Source organism: Halichoeres trimaculatus, unplaced genomic scaffold (genome assembly GCF_033239565.1).
Source record: "Halichoeres trimaculatus isolate MK-OKI-2021-1 unplaced genomic scaffold, fHalTri1.1 fHalTri1_scaffold_24, whole genome shotgun sequence".
Lineage (NCBI taxonomy): Eukaryota > Metazoa > Chordata > Actinopteri > Labriformes > Labridae > Halichoeres > Halichoeres trimaculatus.
The window spans coordinates 9,006,164-9,021,900 of record NW_027437202.1 but is presented as its reverse complement, the minus strand read 5'-3'; the positions used below and the strand labels follow the sequence as shown (position 1 = coordinate 9,021,900).

General features: G+C 43.7%; 2 protein-coding genes across 2 annotated transcripts; one reads left to right on the top strand and one right to left on the bottom strand.

Moving 5' to 3' along the window:
- Window positions 1-16: 16 nt before the first annotated feature.
- On the bottom strand, window positions 17-8,519 carry aox5 (aldehyde oxidase 5). Its single transcript, XM_074664387.1, has 34 exons — window positions 8,459-8,519; window positions 8,275-8,332; window positions 8,094-8,190; window positions 7,910-8,018; window positions 7,722-7,848; window positions 7,562-7,629; window positions 7,372-7,443; window positions 7,216-7,296; window positions 6,993-7,137; window positions 6,818-6,910; window positions 5,738-5,889; window positions 5,575-5,668; window positions 5,341-5,450; window positions 4,926-5,110; window positions 4,698-4,860; window positions 4,537-4,626; window positions 4,297-4,466; window positions 4,086-4,212; window positions 3,893-4,015; window positions 3,716-3,812; window positions 3,514-3,638; window positions 3,306-3,439; window positions 3,146-3,233; window positions 2,981-3,067; window positions 1,879-2,070; window positions 1,574-1,804; window positions 1,277-1,501; window positions 1,126-1,200; window positions 1,004-1,056; window positions 791-905; window positions 645-710; window positions 382-570; window positions 123-313; window positions 17-44 (listed from the first exon to the last, which is right to left on the bottom strand). The coding sequence occupies exons 1-34, from the start codon at window positions 8,501-8,503 to the stop codon at window positions 17-19; spliced, it is 4,005 nt and encodes a 1,334-aa protein (XP_074520488.1). The 5' UTR covers window positions 8,504-8,519.
- A 416-nt stretch (window positions 8,520-8,935) lies between these two features.
- bzw1a (basic leucine zipper and W2 domains 1a) lies at window positions 8,936-14,396 on the top strand. Its single transcript, XM_074664460.1, has 12 exons — window positions 8,936-9,089; window positions 10,358-10,431; window positions 10,519-10,695; window positions 10,791-10,885; window positions 10,986-11,051; window positions 11,256-11,391; window positions 11,480-11,589; window positions 11,691-11,861; window positions 13,042-13,188; window positions 13,272-13,410; window positions 13,516-13,638; window positions 13,756-14,396. The coding sequence occupies exons 2-12, from the start codon at window positions 10,368-10,370 to the stop codon at window positions 13,785-13,787; spliced, it is 1,260 nt and encodes a 419-aa protein (XP_074520561.1). The 5' UTR covers window positions 8,936-9,089; window positions 10,358-10,367; the 3' UTR covers window positions 13,788-14,396.
- The last annotated feature ends 1,341 nt before the right edge of the window (window positions 14,397-15,737 follow it).

Here is a 15,737-nt window from a genome sequence, read left to right as displayed (position 1 = left end):
TTGTGGTGAAGGATGATCACACGTCGATGCTCCAGGGTTTCGCCGTCCCGTCCGATGCAGAGGACGCCTGAAAGAGCGATAGGAAGAAGTTAGAAAAGAAACTTTTTAAAAATATTTCATCCTTTAAATCTGAGTCTTTTCGCACCATCTCAGTGAACTGGTCCTCGCACGCCATGCGGATCCTCTCCGCCGTAGCCGGCGCCCTCAGAGGGAAACCACCTGTGAGCCCCCTCTCTCTGCGAGCCGCTGCGATCGCCGCCTTGATGGCGAAGAAGACGGTGGAGCCGAAGAAGACCGGAGGCTCTCCGATCCCCTAAAAGAAGAAGAAGAAGAAAAGTCCTTCAGGTTGTAGAAAGTTAAACCACGTGCGCGTAAACGAACCTTGGAGCTGTAGATGGCGTGCGGGTTTTCGGCGTCAGCGAGCAGGTGAACGTTGAGCTCTGCTGGGACGTCGCAGAGCGCCGGGATCTTGTACTGAGACGCTCCTCTGGTCAGGAGGACGCCGTCTGCGGAGAAGTGCAGCTCCTCGATGGTGTACAGACCCACGCCCTGGACGAACCCTCCCTCCACCTGGGAAACACAGGTACACACCTCAGGCGTCATGTTTACGTCACGTGTGTGTGTAGAGAGGGTTTTAAACGTACCTGTCCGACGTCCAGAGCGGGGTTGATGCTCTTCCCAACATCCATGACGATGTCTGTGCGAATGTTCTGCAGCAAACAAACAGATGAAAAACTCCTCGCCGCCCTGCGTCACAGTCTCACCTGGATTTGGCGAAGGCGTGACTCACCTTGTGGTCCCCGGTGAGGCAGTCGATCTCCACCTCAGAGCAGCACGCGCCGAAGGAGAAGTAGTAATACGCCTGACCTTCACCTTTCTCCCAGTCCACACAGGTGGGAGGTCCCCTGCACACACACACACACACACACACACACGCTGCGTCACTCCACGCTGACACGGCGTTAAAAACTCACCAACAGGAAGTGAGAGGAAAAACACGCACATGAAGAATCCAGTGGCGGATAAGCTGATCTTCTCAAAGTAGGCGTCACAAACCTGCAGAGGAAACAAAGTCACGAGGACAGAAACACACTTTTTAACGGCGCACACGTCGCGTCACGTTACCCATTGCTTCCAGCTGTCCCCACGCTTCCTGTCCACCAGAGGGCGCAAACGCCGCATCAGCTTCTCACAGGCGTCCTGAGAGCAACGAAGCAGATTCATGACGTGTCAGGAGGATTTAACGAAAAGGTGTGATCTGATGCTCTGTGTCTACCTTCACCGCCATGCAGACTGCGTCCGTGCCAAAAGACGCGGCGGACGGTGCAGCGTTAGGGACATTCCCCGTGCACGTCTCTTTGATGAAGATGGAGGACATAGGGACGCCTAGGACGCGGCTCGCCGTCTGCACAGCCTTGGTGTTGATGCCCTGACCCATCTCTGTGCCCCCATGTGAGACCAGGACTGAGCCGTCCTTGTAGATGTGGACCAGCGCTGCCCCCTGCAGGAGAGGAGCCAGCGTGTGTCAGTATCTGTGTGGTTTGGAGCAGTCGTTCGGTTTCTCTCTCCTCACCTGGTTGTAGAAACCTTTGGAGAAGCCGATCCCAAACTTCTGCGGCACGGCGGCGATGCCTCTCTTCTTCCAGCGGTTGGAGGAGTTGAACGCCTGCACGGCTCGCAGTCGCTCCTCGTAGCCCGCTCTGTGCAGACACTCGTCCCAGCAGCGGATCATGAGGGTGGGGTCGAAGGGCTGCTTGTGGTGGGTGTAGCAGAGCTGGTCTCTGTACATGTTGATGTTTCTGACCTGGGACCACAGAGAGGAACAATCACATCTCTCCTCTTAAAAACAGAAACCCTCCCTCCTCTGTGACCTCTGACCTTCTCAGCAGGCAGCCCGCAGCGTGCAGCCACCTCGTGCAGGATGCTCTCTATCACCATGAGACCCTGAGGGCCTCCGAAGCCTCTGAACGCCGTGTAGGACGGCAGGAAGGTCTTACACACGATGCCTCGGCCGCGCAGGTTGGGGATCCTGTACGCGTTGTCCATGTGGAGCAGAGCTTTGTCCATGATCTGACGAGGACAGCAGCGGTTAGAGACACTTTTAAAGTTTAGAGATACATTTTTCCGTCAACTTATTATTTTCTTTTTTTTTTTTCCCCATTTTTTTCTTATTTTTTCCCTTTTATTTTTCTTTTCTTCTGTCTGTTGACTTTCTATTATTATTTTTTCTTACTTTTTTCTTTTTTTCTTTTCTTTTCCCCGCTTTTTTATTTATTTATTTATTTTTATTTTTTCTTACTTTTTTTTTATTATTAATTTTCTTTTTTTCTCCCTTTTGTCTTCTTTTTCTCAATTTTTTTCTTATTTTTCCCTTTTGTTTTTCTTTTTTCTAATATAAATCTTTCTGATGACTTATTACTTTTTTTTCTTACTTTTTCTTTTTTTTCTTTTATTCTTTTATCCTCTTTTTCTTTTCTTTTTTCCTTTTCTTTTCTTCTTTTTTTCTTCTTTTTTTCTTTTATACATAATTCTGACAACTTATTATTTTAATTCTTACTTTTTTATTTTTACTTTCTCTTTTTTCTTTTTTTTTTTCTTTTATACATTTTTCTGTTGACTTTTGTTATTAAATTTTTTACTTTTTTCTTTTTTTTCTTTTCTTTTTACTATTCTTTTTCCCTGTGTTTTCTTTTTTTTTCCTTTTTTTCTTTTTTTCTGTTATACATAATTCTGTCGACTTATTATTAATTTTATAATTTTTTTTTCTTTTCTTTTTTCCCCTTTTTTTCTTCTTTTATCCCCTTTTTTCTTTATACATTTTTCTGTTGACTTATTATAATTATCATTATTATTTTTTTCCATTTTTCTTTTTTTCTTTTCTCTTTTCCTTTTCTTTTTTCCCTTTTTTCTTCTTATTTTTTTCCTTTTTTATTCCATTTTTTTTTCTTTTTTTCTTTCATACATTATTCTGTCGACTTACAAATGAGGATTCATCCAGGGTGCAGCCGCCGTTACTGTAGTAGGTGATGTCTGCAGCCAGGATGGTGCCGTCGCTGCTGAATCCAACCTGGAGGCGGAGACGTCACTGTTAGATCGACGTGCAGGAGCGTGCTCACCCTGCGGCGCCACAGGATGGAAATCATACCTGGTACCGCCCCAGGAAGGGATGTCTGCCGCTGGTGATGAGCATGTCGTCTCCTCTGTCCAGGCAGCAGCGCACGGCTCGGCCCGTCCTGTGAAAAGACGACATCAGAGCGTGAGGATCGACCCGGAGCAGCTCTGGTGTTGAAGGATGTGTGTCGTACTTGTGTGCAGCGACGGCGGTGACGGCAGACAGCGAGGCGATCTTCATCACCTTCCCTCCGAACCCTCCGCCCAGCCGCTTCACGTGGCAGCTGATCTTGTTGGAGTCCACGCCCAGAGCGAGGGCGACCAGCTCCTGTTGTCAGAGACGACGCCAGCGTGAAGGTGAGCGGCTTCAAAAAGAGGAGGGTTCACGTTTCCTGACCTCACCTGAGTGAAGGCGGCGTGCTGAGTCGCCACAAACACGTCCATCTCTCCACGCTCTCCTCTGGGGACGGCGATCAGGCCCTGAGTCTCCAGGTAGAAGTGCTCCTGCCCGCCCATGTAGATCTCATCTGCAGCAGAAACACGGCGTAAAGATCCTGTCAGGAGTTTCTCTGATCAAACCGCTGAAGGAGGAGACGGCGTTTACCCTCCAGGACGCGCTCAGCTTCCTTTAAAGCTGCGTCCACGTCACCTCGCTCCACTCTCCGTTTGGGCTCAAAGAAGGACTCGTGCTTTATGGCGTCCTGAAGGCGAAACATCACAGATCACGGTGTTAGAAATACCTGCGCCTCCTCCTGACTCCTGCAGGTGTGGGAGTGAATACCTGGATGGTGAAGAAGACCGGCTCCAGGTCCTGGTAGGAGACCCGGACTCTCTGAGCCGCTCTCTTGGCCTCCTCTCTGCTCCCTGCGACGACGGCGCCGATGATCTGACCCACGCAGATCACCTGCAGGAGAAGGAGAGCGTGTGACGTCATGTGGTCGCCGGTGATGTGTGGTCGCTCTGCGGCGTCTCACCTCCTCCTCAGCGAAGAACTCCTCCGGGTTGTTGAACCAGAGTCTGCGGTTTTCTCCGGGGACGTCTTCAGCTGACACGAACGTGACGACGCCGGGCATCGTCAGCGCGTCTGAGGCGTCGATGTTCCTGTGTCAGACGCAGACGGAGGGGGCAGACGTGAGAGGAGGACGTGGAGCTGCTGTTTTTTTGTGTCTGTGGAGTTTGTCTTACAGGATTTTGGCGTGCGCTCGGCTGCTCGTCACCATGAAGATGAAAAGCTCTCCCTGCACCGACGGCAGGTCGTCGTAGTACTTCGCTTCACCTGTGGCTTGCTCCAGAGCAGACTGATGCATGCTGGGACGTCCCACCGGGTCACTGCGAGGTTGAGCTTCTGATACGAGCTGCAGAGGAAGGAGGGAGATGTGAAAGCTCTGTTTGGAGTTAATCTGCGAAACAGACTCAAGGACACACCTGGAAGGACTGACGACCCTGCGGAGCGTCGTTCCTGAAAGTCCTGAGCGCGCTGAGGTCCTCAGGAGGGAAATCCACGTCTGAAACACCCTACGAGAAGAAACCAGACATGATTTTGACGTTTATCAGCTTCTTTTCTCAGTGATCCTGAGGTTACACACCTTCCTCTTCAGCTCCACAGCGACCTGCATGAAGAACTTGAAGAAGAAGCTGATGCAGAGCGTCTTGCGATACTCTCCTCGCCCTCCGTGGATGTTTAGAGGAACGAGGACATCCTCTTTCAGGAAGCTGCAGGCGTCAGAGAGAAGATCCTCCCTCCAGGACCTAGACACATCACAGTTACCTCTCTGGTTTCCTCCTCATCCTCCAAAACGATGGATTAAACATACCGGCCCACGAGTTCCTGACACGTCCGTTTGGGTTTGACCAGAGTCGATCCCACGCCGCCGTAGATGATGCTCAGGGACTCCAGCGTGTCCGTCCCCTCCCTGAAGGTCGCTCTCATCCCGGCGTTCACGAAGGAGAAGGACAATTCTCGTCTCTGGGCCTGACGGTACGCCGCCACAATCTCCCACTGCGAGTCAAACACAACGTTTTTCAATCAGCTGTTCCTCCTGAGTTCCTCCAAAGGTCAGAGATCTGCGGTTCAAGTGACCTTTAATCCAACATGAGCAGAAAATTGAACTCTGGGTGAACACAATGAGGTATTCAGCCCTTTAATTTCACCCACTTATCTCCTAATCTGATTAGAAATGCTGGGTTTGTCTCTTTAAGATGTCAGAGAGTTACAGGAGGAGGTCTCACAGGTTTGGTGAAGGGGATGACGATGGACAGGAGGACTTCATCAGGTCTGAGGGATGTTTCTCCGAAGGCGGGGAAGAGTTTCTCATCCAAGGAGACGCTCCTCATCCCGTCTGGAGACAGAGAGATAAGATGATAGATTTTAACCTTTTCAGGAGGTCAGATGATGCCGACATTCGACACAGTTTTTCCCTAAAGTCATCTCAGATTATCTGCAAACTCTGGCGCGTGACTCACCTTTGGAGACGACGTGCAGGGTGCAGCCCAGAGCGGCTAAAACGCTGCTGAGGTCGTATTTGGGGTTTGCACTGAGGATGTTCCCTCCAACCGTCTGCAAAAGCAGAAATCAGAAACTTGCACAATCTCTTAACTCTGAGGAAAGACCTGTTTTTTAACGTACCGCCATGTTTCGGATCTGCTTCCCCGCCAGGCACCGAAGAGTCTGCAGCAGCGCTTCGTACCCTCTAGTTTTCTCCTCCTCCAACACCTCCACGGCGTCCTGCATCTCCTTCTGCAGCGAGCTGAGGCTGCAGGCCGCTCCAACCGTCACACCTGCAGAAAACACGGATAAAATAAGATAAAATAAGACAAAGTATCCCTGATGTGAGTTTTTTTCTTTTTCTTTTTTCCTTTTCTTTTTTCCCCATTTTTTTCTTCTTTATTCCCTTTTGTTTTTCTTTTTCGTTTGAACATCTTTCTGTCAGCATTTTTTTTCTGACTTTTTTCTTTTTTTCTTTTATTCTTTTTTCCCATTTTTTCATCTTTTTCACACTTTATTTTTTTTATACATAATTCTGACAAGTTATTATAATTTTTACTTTTTTCTTTTTACTTTCTCTTTTTTATTTTTTTCATTTCTTTTTCCCTTCTTTTCTTCCTTTTACCCTTTTATTCATTTTTTCTTTTATACATTTCTCTGTTAAATAATTATAAAAACAGTTGTTATTAAAATTTTCCTTTTTTTCCTTTTTTTCTTTTCTTTTTACTTTTCTTTTTTCCCTGTTTTTTCATTTTTGTCACCTTTTTTATTTTTTTCTGCTATCCATAATTCTGTTGACTTTTTTTTTCTTTCTCCTTTTTTTCCTTTTTTTTTTCTTTTTTCCTTTTCTTTTTTTCCCATTTTTCTTCTTTTTCACCCCTTTATTTTTTTTATACATAATTCTGACAACTTATTATTTTAATATTTACCTTTTTCTTTTTATTTTCTCTTTTTTTCCTTTCTTTTTTCCCCTTCTTTTCTTCCTTTTTCCCTTTTTTTCATTTTTTCTGTTGTTTCTTTTTTTCCCACCTTCTTTATTTTTTTCTGTTATCCATAATTCTGTCGACTTATTATTATTTTTTTTTTCCTTTTTTTCCTTTTCCTTTTTCCTTTTTCCCCTTTCTTTCTTCTTTTTTTCCCTTTTTTTTCTTTTATACATTTTTCTGTTGACTTATTATAATTATCATTTATATGTGAGTGAATTTGGAGGATGCCACCCACCGTTTTCCCCCCACGCCACGGCTCTGAGCTCAGAAACCTCTCCGGCGTAGATCACCAGAGGAGGATGGAAACCTTTCAGGAGCATCTTTGGTCCTGCTCAGACACAGAAACAGCACCCTGGCTTTAATTCATCTCCAAAACTTATCAGAAATGTTGTGATTTAGCACGGCTGTACCGATAGTCGTGTTCCCAACTACGAGAGGAGCTGCAGGATGCTCGGCCTTCAGCTCCAGGAGGTGCGACAGCTCGAAGGGGAAAACCAAAGTCACTCTTTCCCCGTGGAAGTAAAGAGCATCACCTTTGAGTTTTCTCTCCATCAGCTACAAAAGAAAAACAAACTGTGAGTATTTAGTGTCTTTCTGTAGAATTTAGAAGAATTAAAGGAGGTGTCATTTCACCATGAGCTCAGGAGGGAAGATGAGATCTTGAGAAGGATCCAGAGGTAAGAAATCATCCTTTTGGAAAAGCTCCCGACAGATCTGAAGGATAGGAAACAGATTCTACATTTACTATCACAAAAAAAGAGGTTTGCATGTGAATATGTTTGGACTTACATCACTTTTCTCTCCGTTTTCCTCACAGCACGTCTCTCCTCCTCCTCCTCCGTTTTGGCAGCAGCCAGATGTCTGCAGAGGAAATTAATTCATTATCTTTCCTCTGCTGGGATCACGGTGTGTGAGTACAAATCTAAATCTTCTCAGTCATGTGAGAATGTTTCAAGTCAGAGGGGAAATTGTGCCTCACCTCACGTCCACAGAAAGTCTTAAATCCATCAATAATTGGTCTGTAGCCGGTGCAGCGGCAGAGATTCCCTCGATAGTGAAAGAAAAGGTCATCACTCAGCAGCACAAAGACTGAAACTGTGTTAACGAAGCAGCTCATCTCTCTTCTGTCTTGTTTTTACCTCCCAGAGCCTCCCTGATGTCCTCCACGCTGGGCTGAGGTTTGTTCCTCAGCAGAGTGTACATCGACATCACCATCCCCGGCGTGCAGAAGCCACACTGAGACCCATGAGCCTTTGCTATCCGCTCCTGAAACACGCAGAGATGTGAGAAACAGCCAGACGACAGCGTCCAAATAGAGAGTGGTTACCTGAACAGGGTGTAGTTTGGTCTTTGTGCTGCCGATGCCTTCCACTGTCACCACAGCAGCGCCGTGCAGAGTGACCACAGGCTGCAGGCAGGCGTTCACGGTGTAATGTCTGCAGGGTTCAAAGGTCAGGGATGGAACGGCCTCACAAATGTCCACGTTGATTCACACGAGTTAAAAAGGATACTGAACTTTCTCCTGGTGGCGGTCGTATCTGGACACCATCACCGTGCAGGCTCCACATCCTCCACCTCCACAGCCGTACTTTGTACCGGTCAGACCAGCTGGTGCAGAAAAGTGAACAAAGTGATTGTTATTGTTGTGTCATTGTTGTAGTTTGTTGCATTAAGGTATTACAAATTCAAAACCTTTTCTTCTGAGAAAACTGAGCAGCACTTCCTCCGGATCTGCATTCTTCACAACAACCTGGTAAGGAGGGAAATGTGCAATAAATGTACATTAAGCATGTCATGTTAATGTGAAGAAAGCCTGTAAAGTAAATAATAACAGAGGAGATAACTGAAGGGGGAAAATAACCCCAAATGATCTCACCTTTCTCCCGTTGACGAAGAAGATCAGCTCGCTTGGTGAAGACATGTCGAGGAGATTTCCAAACAGGTCAGTGTCTGACTTCAGCTGGTGTCTGCTGATATTTGAGGAGTGATTATCATCACTTCATGTCACATTTCTATGAGTGACGAACCCATTAGTCCCAGTTACACACCTCAGAGGGGCAATCTGTTGAACATTTGTAGGGGGGAAAGTCATTTCTTTAATAAGTTTCCGTCACTTAAGAAAATAAGACAAGAATTTCTTAAATTAGAAAAGAAAATATTAGATCTAAGTATTAAACAATGGAGGAATATAAGAAAAAATACGTTTTTGAAATGTGCACATTTAAATTTTGTATTTAGGGGAGAGGGGTTTCCTCTATTATCATATTTTATTTTATTTTTTTATTGTTAACTTGTACTTAAAAACACGATCTTTTTCTTTAAAATGTTAAAAAATAAAAAAAATTATTTTTTTTTTCGTCGGAAACCCCCTGTCTGAACCACGCATGCGCAGAGGGCGGAGCCTGTGGAGTCCTGACGGTAAGGTCTTTTTGTTTGGGCCGCTGAGAGACTCGTCACTTGGATCGATTCCCCTGGTTCACAACCGTTTTTTATCTGCATTAATTTCGGTGAGTCTTTGTTTTATACGATCCATTTACCTCATTATGCCCCTAACTTCTCCCAAAGACATAGATCCGTCGTGTTAAAAGACGATTTTAAGCGGTAATGTCGCCTGATCGTCTGTGCTGGAGGGCGAATTCAGGTTCTCTCTGGATTAGCTTGCTAACTTAGCATTAGCCGCTTTACGATCACATACTTTTAAGAAAGTGGCGATCTTAAACCAAAGTTTCAAATGACACCAATAAACATCAAACAGTTCAATAAAGTGCTACCACACGGTGTCATTTGTTAATGTGTCAGAAGTGGTTCAGATGATATTTTCATGAGCCTGTTAGCAGGCCGGGCTAACCGCCACAGGCTCGGCGCATGGTGAGGCCCAGCGTTAGCACATGCTAACTAACAATTAGCCAGCTGTGGCTGGAATAAAACTGTTTACAAGCAGATACAGATTTAAAACGTGTTAGTTTCTCCCATTTCAGAGTAATCGGATTAATGTTTGGTGAAATTATAAAGTCTCTTTATGAATTTAAGCTATAAACACCCTGTAGCTCCAGATACCTCCTCTGATTGTCTTTTGTCTGCCTTATCCTGCTTTGCTTTGGTTTAAGGAATGATTTAAACCACTGTACTGTGATTTTGAACGACATAAAGTGTATATTGTGTGTATATTATGATATCCATGCTGTTATGTAACTAACTTTGTAATAAATGTGGCTGTATATAATCTGAATGTGCATCTGATGAACTGTGTTGGCCTTTAACTGGGGAGGGAGTGAGATCGAAATCTCACAATGTGATAATACCGCGATAACACGTTTAATGAAATACATTTCATGATAAAACTTGAAAAAACATCCCTCTGATGTGGGTATTAGATGATTTAAATGTCTTATAAGTTTGTTTTGTGAGATTAACACTTACTCTAATTGGATAATGTTTGCAAAACAAGTCAAGAAATACAGGTAGTTGTCTCTTGAGCTCTTTTACATCTAATCACTTTCTCTACTGTCTTGTTCATTTACATTTTGAGTCCAATTTAAAAGCTGAAAAGTAACATCAACAACTTAAAAATGAAAACTTTCCCTGTCGAACTGGAGTTACGCAATAATAATTTATGATGGTGATCTCATGACAAACGTGGAACTCACCCAAGTTACACCCAAAACCTGGCAGGACAAAACATAATTGAAGTTCACGCTTTGTGCTCTTTACTCAAGTGTCAACGTGCAGCGTGTTCAACGAGAGTAAACATTAACTCTGTTTTTATTCTTCACAGGGTGTCTTTTATGAATAATCAAAAGCAGCAAAAGCCAACGCTAACCGGCCAGCGTTTCAAAACGAGGAAAAGAGGTTTGTGTGGTTTATATTCTGTCTTATCTTAAAGTATTCCTGGTGTTATTTGTTCTCATAATCAAATGTGTTTTCTCCTCCCCGCAGATGAAAAGGAGAGATTTGACCCTACTCAGTTTCAAGAAAGTATCGTACAAGGCTTGAATCAAACTGGCACTGATTTGGAAGCGGTCGCGAAGTTCCTTGATGCCTCTGGCGCCAAGCTTGACTACCGCCGATATGCAGAGACACTCTTTGACATCCTGGTGGCCGGTGGAATGCTGGGTAAGTGTTTCCTCAAACACATCAGGAGAAGGAAGAATAAAATAATCCATGTAGCTGCGTCCGCTAATGTGATCTATTTTTATTTTCCTCTCTAGCCCCAGGTGGAACTCTATCTGACGACATGACCCGCACTGAGTACTGCCTTTTTACGGCACAAGAAGACCTGGAGACCATGCAAGCATATGCTCAGGTAGATGACCCACATCTGATCTCAGTTTGTTCCTCCAGGCCTTGAGTTAACAGCTGATAAATCACAACAAGTATTTAACTCGTCTGTTTTCTATTCGCAGGTTTTTAACAAGCTGATCAGGCGTTACAAGTACCTGGAGAAGGGATTCGAAGAGGAGATCAAGAAGGTTTGTTTGTGTCCATCTAATTATGAGCAGTAGATCTGGTTTGAACGCCATGGTTTAATTATTTTTGCTGCGGTTGAAAGGCGTCAAGCCAGTCTGACACGTCGAGCAACAACTGTCAGATTTTTAACTCAAGCAGACGCACAAACTTTTACATGATTGATGACTTTACAGTTCTGAATGGAGGTTTTCCTTCTCTCTGTGCAGTTGCTGCTGTTTTTAAAGGGGTTCACTGAGTCTGAGCGCAACAAGCTGGCCATGCTGACCGGCATCCTGCTGGCCAACGGCAACATATCAGCCTCCATCCTGAACAGCCTCTTCAACGAGAACCTCGTCAAAGAAGGTGAGGCGAACGCTTCGTGAGAAACTCAACCTCCTTTTTTTATAAGTTTGTCCTCAAAATCTGAATGAGACGTCGTGTTTCTTTTCAGGAGTGTCTGCTGCCTTCGCCGTCAAGCTGTTCTCAACTTGGATCAACGAGAAGGACATCAACTCAGTTGCTGGCAGTCTCCGCAAAGTGGGCATGGACAACAGGCTGATGGTAAAGAAAGATGTTGTGATGTGAAGCTGTAAAATCTGCAGACTGTTCCCTCACAGATATTCTCAGTTGCAGCAAGGACTTAAAATATCTCTGCCCCACAGGAACTCTTTCCTGCCAACAAACGGAGCTGCGAGCATTTTTCTAAGTACTTCACCGACGCCGGGCTGAAGGAGCTGTCCGACTTCGCCCGCAACCAGCAATCCATTGGCGCCCGCAAGGAGCTGCAGAAGGAGCTCCAGGAGCAGATGTCCCGTGGTGACCCTCAGAAGGAGGTGAGGCTGAAACCACTTCCTGTTTGCTGTGGGGTTGTTAAAGTAATCTGCGGCGTTGATTCCTCAGTTTGAGGAAGGTTTTATCGCTTCGTTGCTGACACGTCCTCTGTTGCTATGTTGTGTAATGTTGTGTTTGTGGCGACAGCTTCGACAGCTCGTGTTGCAAGTACAGAACAGTGAAATAACAAAGGAGAAGTGTCGTTCATGGCCTGAATGTTTTGATATTTTACAGAGAAACTTTTTTTTTTTCTTTTTTTTTGGATCAAAGTCTTTTTTATTTTATTTTGTATGTTATTACAGAGAGAACAACATAAACAACAACAAACAAATAGGACAGCCACAATATCAATCAATATCATCAATCATCAATATTTGGCCAGGCAATCCAATATATATATATATATATATATATATATATATATATATATATATATTTATATTTATATATTTATAAAATATAAAAAATAAAAAAAGAAATGAAATAATGATAAAAATAATAATAATAATAATGATAATAAAACAAAATAAAAGTTAATAAATAAAGAAATAAATATATTTTCCATGTATATGTTTACACACAAATATACCTAACACACTTTTAGACACACATGTACATAAATGCATTCACACTCAAATAAAAATATAAATAAGTAATAAAATAAAAATAAATAAAATAAAATAAATAAGAAATAAATAAAGAAAACAAAATTAAATTAAATTAAATTAAAGTTAATAAATAAAGAAATAAATATATTTTCCATGTGTATGTTTACACACAAATATACCTATCTTATACACACATGTACATAAATGCATTCACACTTAAATAGAAATAAAAAAGAAATAAAATAATAATAATAGCAATAATAATAACAATAATAACAATAATAATAAAACGAAATAAAAAATAATAAATAAATAAATATGTTTTCCATTCACACTCAAATTAAAAGATAAATAAATATTTGAATAAAAATACTGGCCATATACTGGGGGTGTGGGGGTCTTTCCATTTTGATAAAACTAGCCTTCTGGCCAAAAGAGAACAAAAAGCCATCATGTTAGCTTGATATCTGCTACAAGAAACATTCGAAGGAAGGACTCCAAACATCTAAATGAGTGGAGAGGGCGAGAGAAACCTTTTTTTTTGTGTGTTTACGTTTCTGATGTTGCTCTTCAGATTATCGCCTTCACCAAAGAGGAGATGAAGAAGTCCAACCTCTCTGAGCAGACCATGATCAGCATCATCTGGACCAGCGTGATGAGCTGCGTGGAGTGGAACAAGAAGGAGGAGCTGGTGACCGATCAAGCCATCAAACACTTGAAGGTTTGTGCGAGCGTTAATCTGACGAGTTTAAAGACTCCATGTTTCAGTTTCCATCTCCTCATCCTGCCTCTCTGCTCCTGCAGCAATACAGCCTCCTGCTGAAAGCCTTCACCTCCCAGGGTCTGTCTGAGCTCAGCCTGCTGCTGAAGATCCAGGAGTACTGCTACGACAACATCCACTTCATGAAGGCCTTTCAGAAGATCGTGGTGCTGCTCTACAAAGGTCGGCGTTTGCTCCTTCACGCTCTCAGATTTTCGGAGAATTTAAGTGTCGAAGCATCGTTTTTCTTTGTCTTACACTCTCCTCTCCTCCTTTTTGATTTCACAGCGGATGTTTTAAGCGAAGAGGCCATACTGAAGTGGTACAACGAAGCCCACCTTGCCAAGGGGAAGAGCGTCTTCCTCGATCAGATGAAAAAATTTGTCGAGTGGCTGAAAAACGCAGAGGAAGGTAAAAAAACGTCTGTTCACCCTGAGGCAGGAAACGTTTGCAGATAGTCTGACATGTCAAAGCAGGAAACTTTCAGAGCTGTGTTTTCTCATCATCGTTTCTGTTTCTTTCCCACAGAGTCTGAATCTGAAGAGGAGGAGACAGACTAAACCGTCTGCAGCCAGATGAGCTTTTTCCTCCCTCATTATTTTTTTTTATAAGTAGCAGCAGGAGCAGTAAAACGTTTCCCCTTCTCTCTCTTCTACCTCCTGTTACTTATTCTTTACCCCACAAACCAAACACCCGCTCCCTCACCAAACATCGAGATACGAAGGGCTCGGTCCTGAACCGTGACCTGCGAAGGTCAGACGATGAATACTCCCCTCTTTATTTTCGGTCTTCTTCTTGTAATTTGGATAAAGAACATTCCACGTGATCTCGACGAATCCGGTTTCGTTGAGAAGTCGCGTTTTTGCCAAGCGACTCGGATGCAGGCGAAAATTTCTTTGCCAAAGTTTATTTTCGAGTTTCTCCCCTCCTCCTCCTCCTCCTCGTCCTCGCGGCTCATGTTTCAGCTCCTGTTGGGTGTAAACTTCGCCTTCTCTCTCGACTTTCGGGTAAACCTGTACCGCGTGTCGGGGTCTCTCTGGTCGGTCCGTCGGAAGACACGCCCCCCTGTAAGATGCCTCGCCAGCTAACGGATTATTATTGGTTTCTACTTTCTTTAATCTGATATAAACCGATTGACTTTTTTATGAAATAAAGATTATTGAAATGTTGTTGTGTTGTTTTGGTTTCTTCTTTTCATGTCAGTGTTTAGAGATGTGATAAGGAAACACTCCTCATCATTTAATCTATGCTTCTTTAGGGCCTCCCTCAAACCCGAACCCAGAAATTAGTCCCTACCCACCCCAGGGGAGGACCCTCAGAGCCTTTAAAGCAGCTCAAGGGAAGAGGACCACCCTAAGGAGGTCAAAGCGAGGACACTCAGTTGTAAGAAACTCACACAAAGTGACATGATGTGAAGTTTTGCAGGAAAAGGAACAAAGAGGCGTTAGCTTAACGTTTTATTTTTGTACAAAAATACATTTTTCTTCGAGCAGCTCTTCAGTATTTGTGATGTGCAAAGGACACAGTCGTCAGATATTCAAGTTTTTACAAACAGTCATGTTACACAGTGGGTTAGAGGTAGGCCTTCACGTCTGAGGTAGCGTGCAACATGTCGCGTGCTGCGTCAATGAATGAATGAATGAATGAATGAATCTCCATGGATCGGGGTGAATTTGTTAGATTTCCTCCAAATGAGTGCAAAAAGGAAACGCATCATCCTCCTCTTCTACTTCCTGTTGTTTGAAAACGTGTTTTTAGAGCGAGACAGGGATTGTGCAACGATGCAAACGTAAACAACTCAGCACAAGAGAACAGCAGAGGTTAAAGGGAAGGATTAGCTTTATATAACTCTGTCCGTTAGCATTTTTAGACTCAAGTCGATTAATTTAACTATTTCTTTAAATTTTTTAAACTTATTGCAGCTTTTTTAGCAGAGATAAGATTCTGTTTTGTTGCTTTTTTGCAAAAGAACAGAAAAGAAAAGTAAAGTCACGTCTGCAAACTTTGCTTCAATAAGTTTCCCTGATTTTTGTTCAGACAGGAAGAGCAATCCTCAAATTCAACAGTGCAAAAGTAAACTGTACGCTGAGAGTTTGGCTGTGTTTATCTTGGCTTTAAACTGAGATAAGAGCGTCCTGTCAGCTCAGGTTTTTGCATTTTTGTGATTCACAGTTTAGTCTCAGATTTGTGCAAAGTGTGAGCGTAATGTTTGCACGCTCCCTGCAGTCAGACGAAGAGGAAGGAGTGTTTTAAATTTCTCAGAAAGTGCAGATTAACTTATTAACAGACATGTTTTTTGATCCATGAGAGGTGTGAGTTTTCAAACCGTGTCAGGCAGCACCTGAAGGCAGCGCTGCAGCCCTTCAACTGACAGCAACCGCTGCAGGCGCCGCTCTTCAGTTTCCTTCATGTGACCGAAGGCGGCAAAGCTTTTTTTTTAGGCGTTGGACATGAGGTCGGGGTGCAGGGGTAGTTTATACTACTCGTGGGACCAAAATAGCCCCCCCGTC

Bases quoted from the DNA above. Each gene is read 5' to 3' on its own strand.
- aox5 (XM_074664387.1), bottom strand. From the start codon at position 8,503: ATGTCTTCACCAAGCGAGCTGATCTTCTTCGTCAACGGGAGAAAG. The intron at 4,861-4,925 runs GTATGTTTAATC...TGATGTGTCTAG, and splicing joins TGTCAGGAACTCGTGGGCCG to GTCCTGGAGGGAGGATCTTC. The intron at 3,813-3,892 runs GTATTCACTCCC...TTTCGCCTTCAG, and splicing joins CGGTCTTCTTCACCATCCAG to GACGCCATAAAGCACGAGTC.
- bzw1a (XM_074664460.1), top strand. From the start codon at position 10,368: ATGAATAATCAAAAGCAGCAAAAGCCAACGCTAACCGGCCAGCGTTTC. The intron at 10,432-10,518 runs GTTTGTGTGGTT...TCCTCCCCGCAG, and splicing joins TTTCAAAACGAGGAAAAGAG to ATGAAAAGGAGAGATTTGAC. The intron at 11,862-13,041 runs GTGAGGCTGAAA...GTTGCTCTTCAG, and splicing joins GTGGTGACCCTCAGAAGGAG to ATTATCGCCTTCACCAAAGA.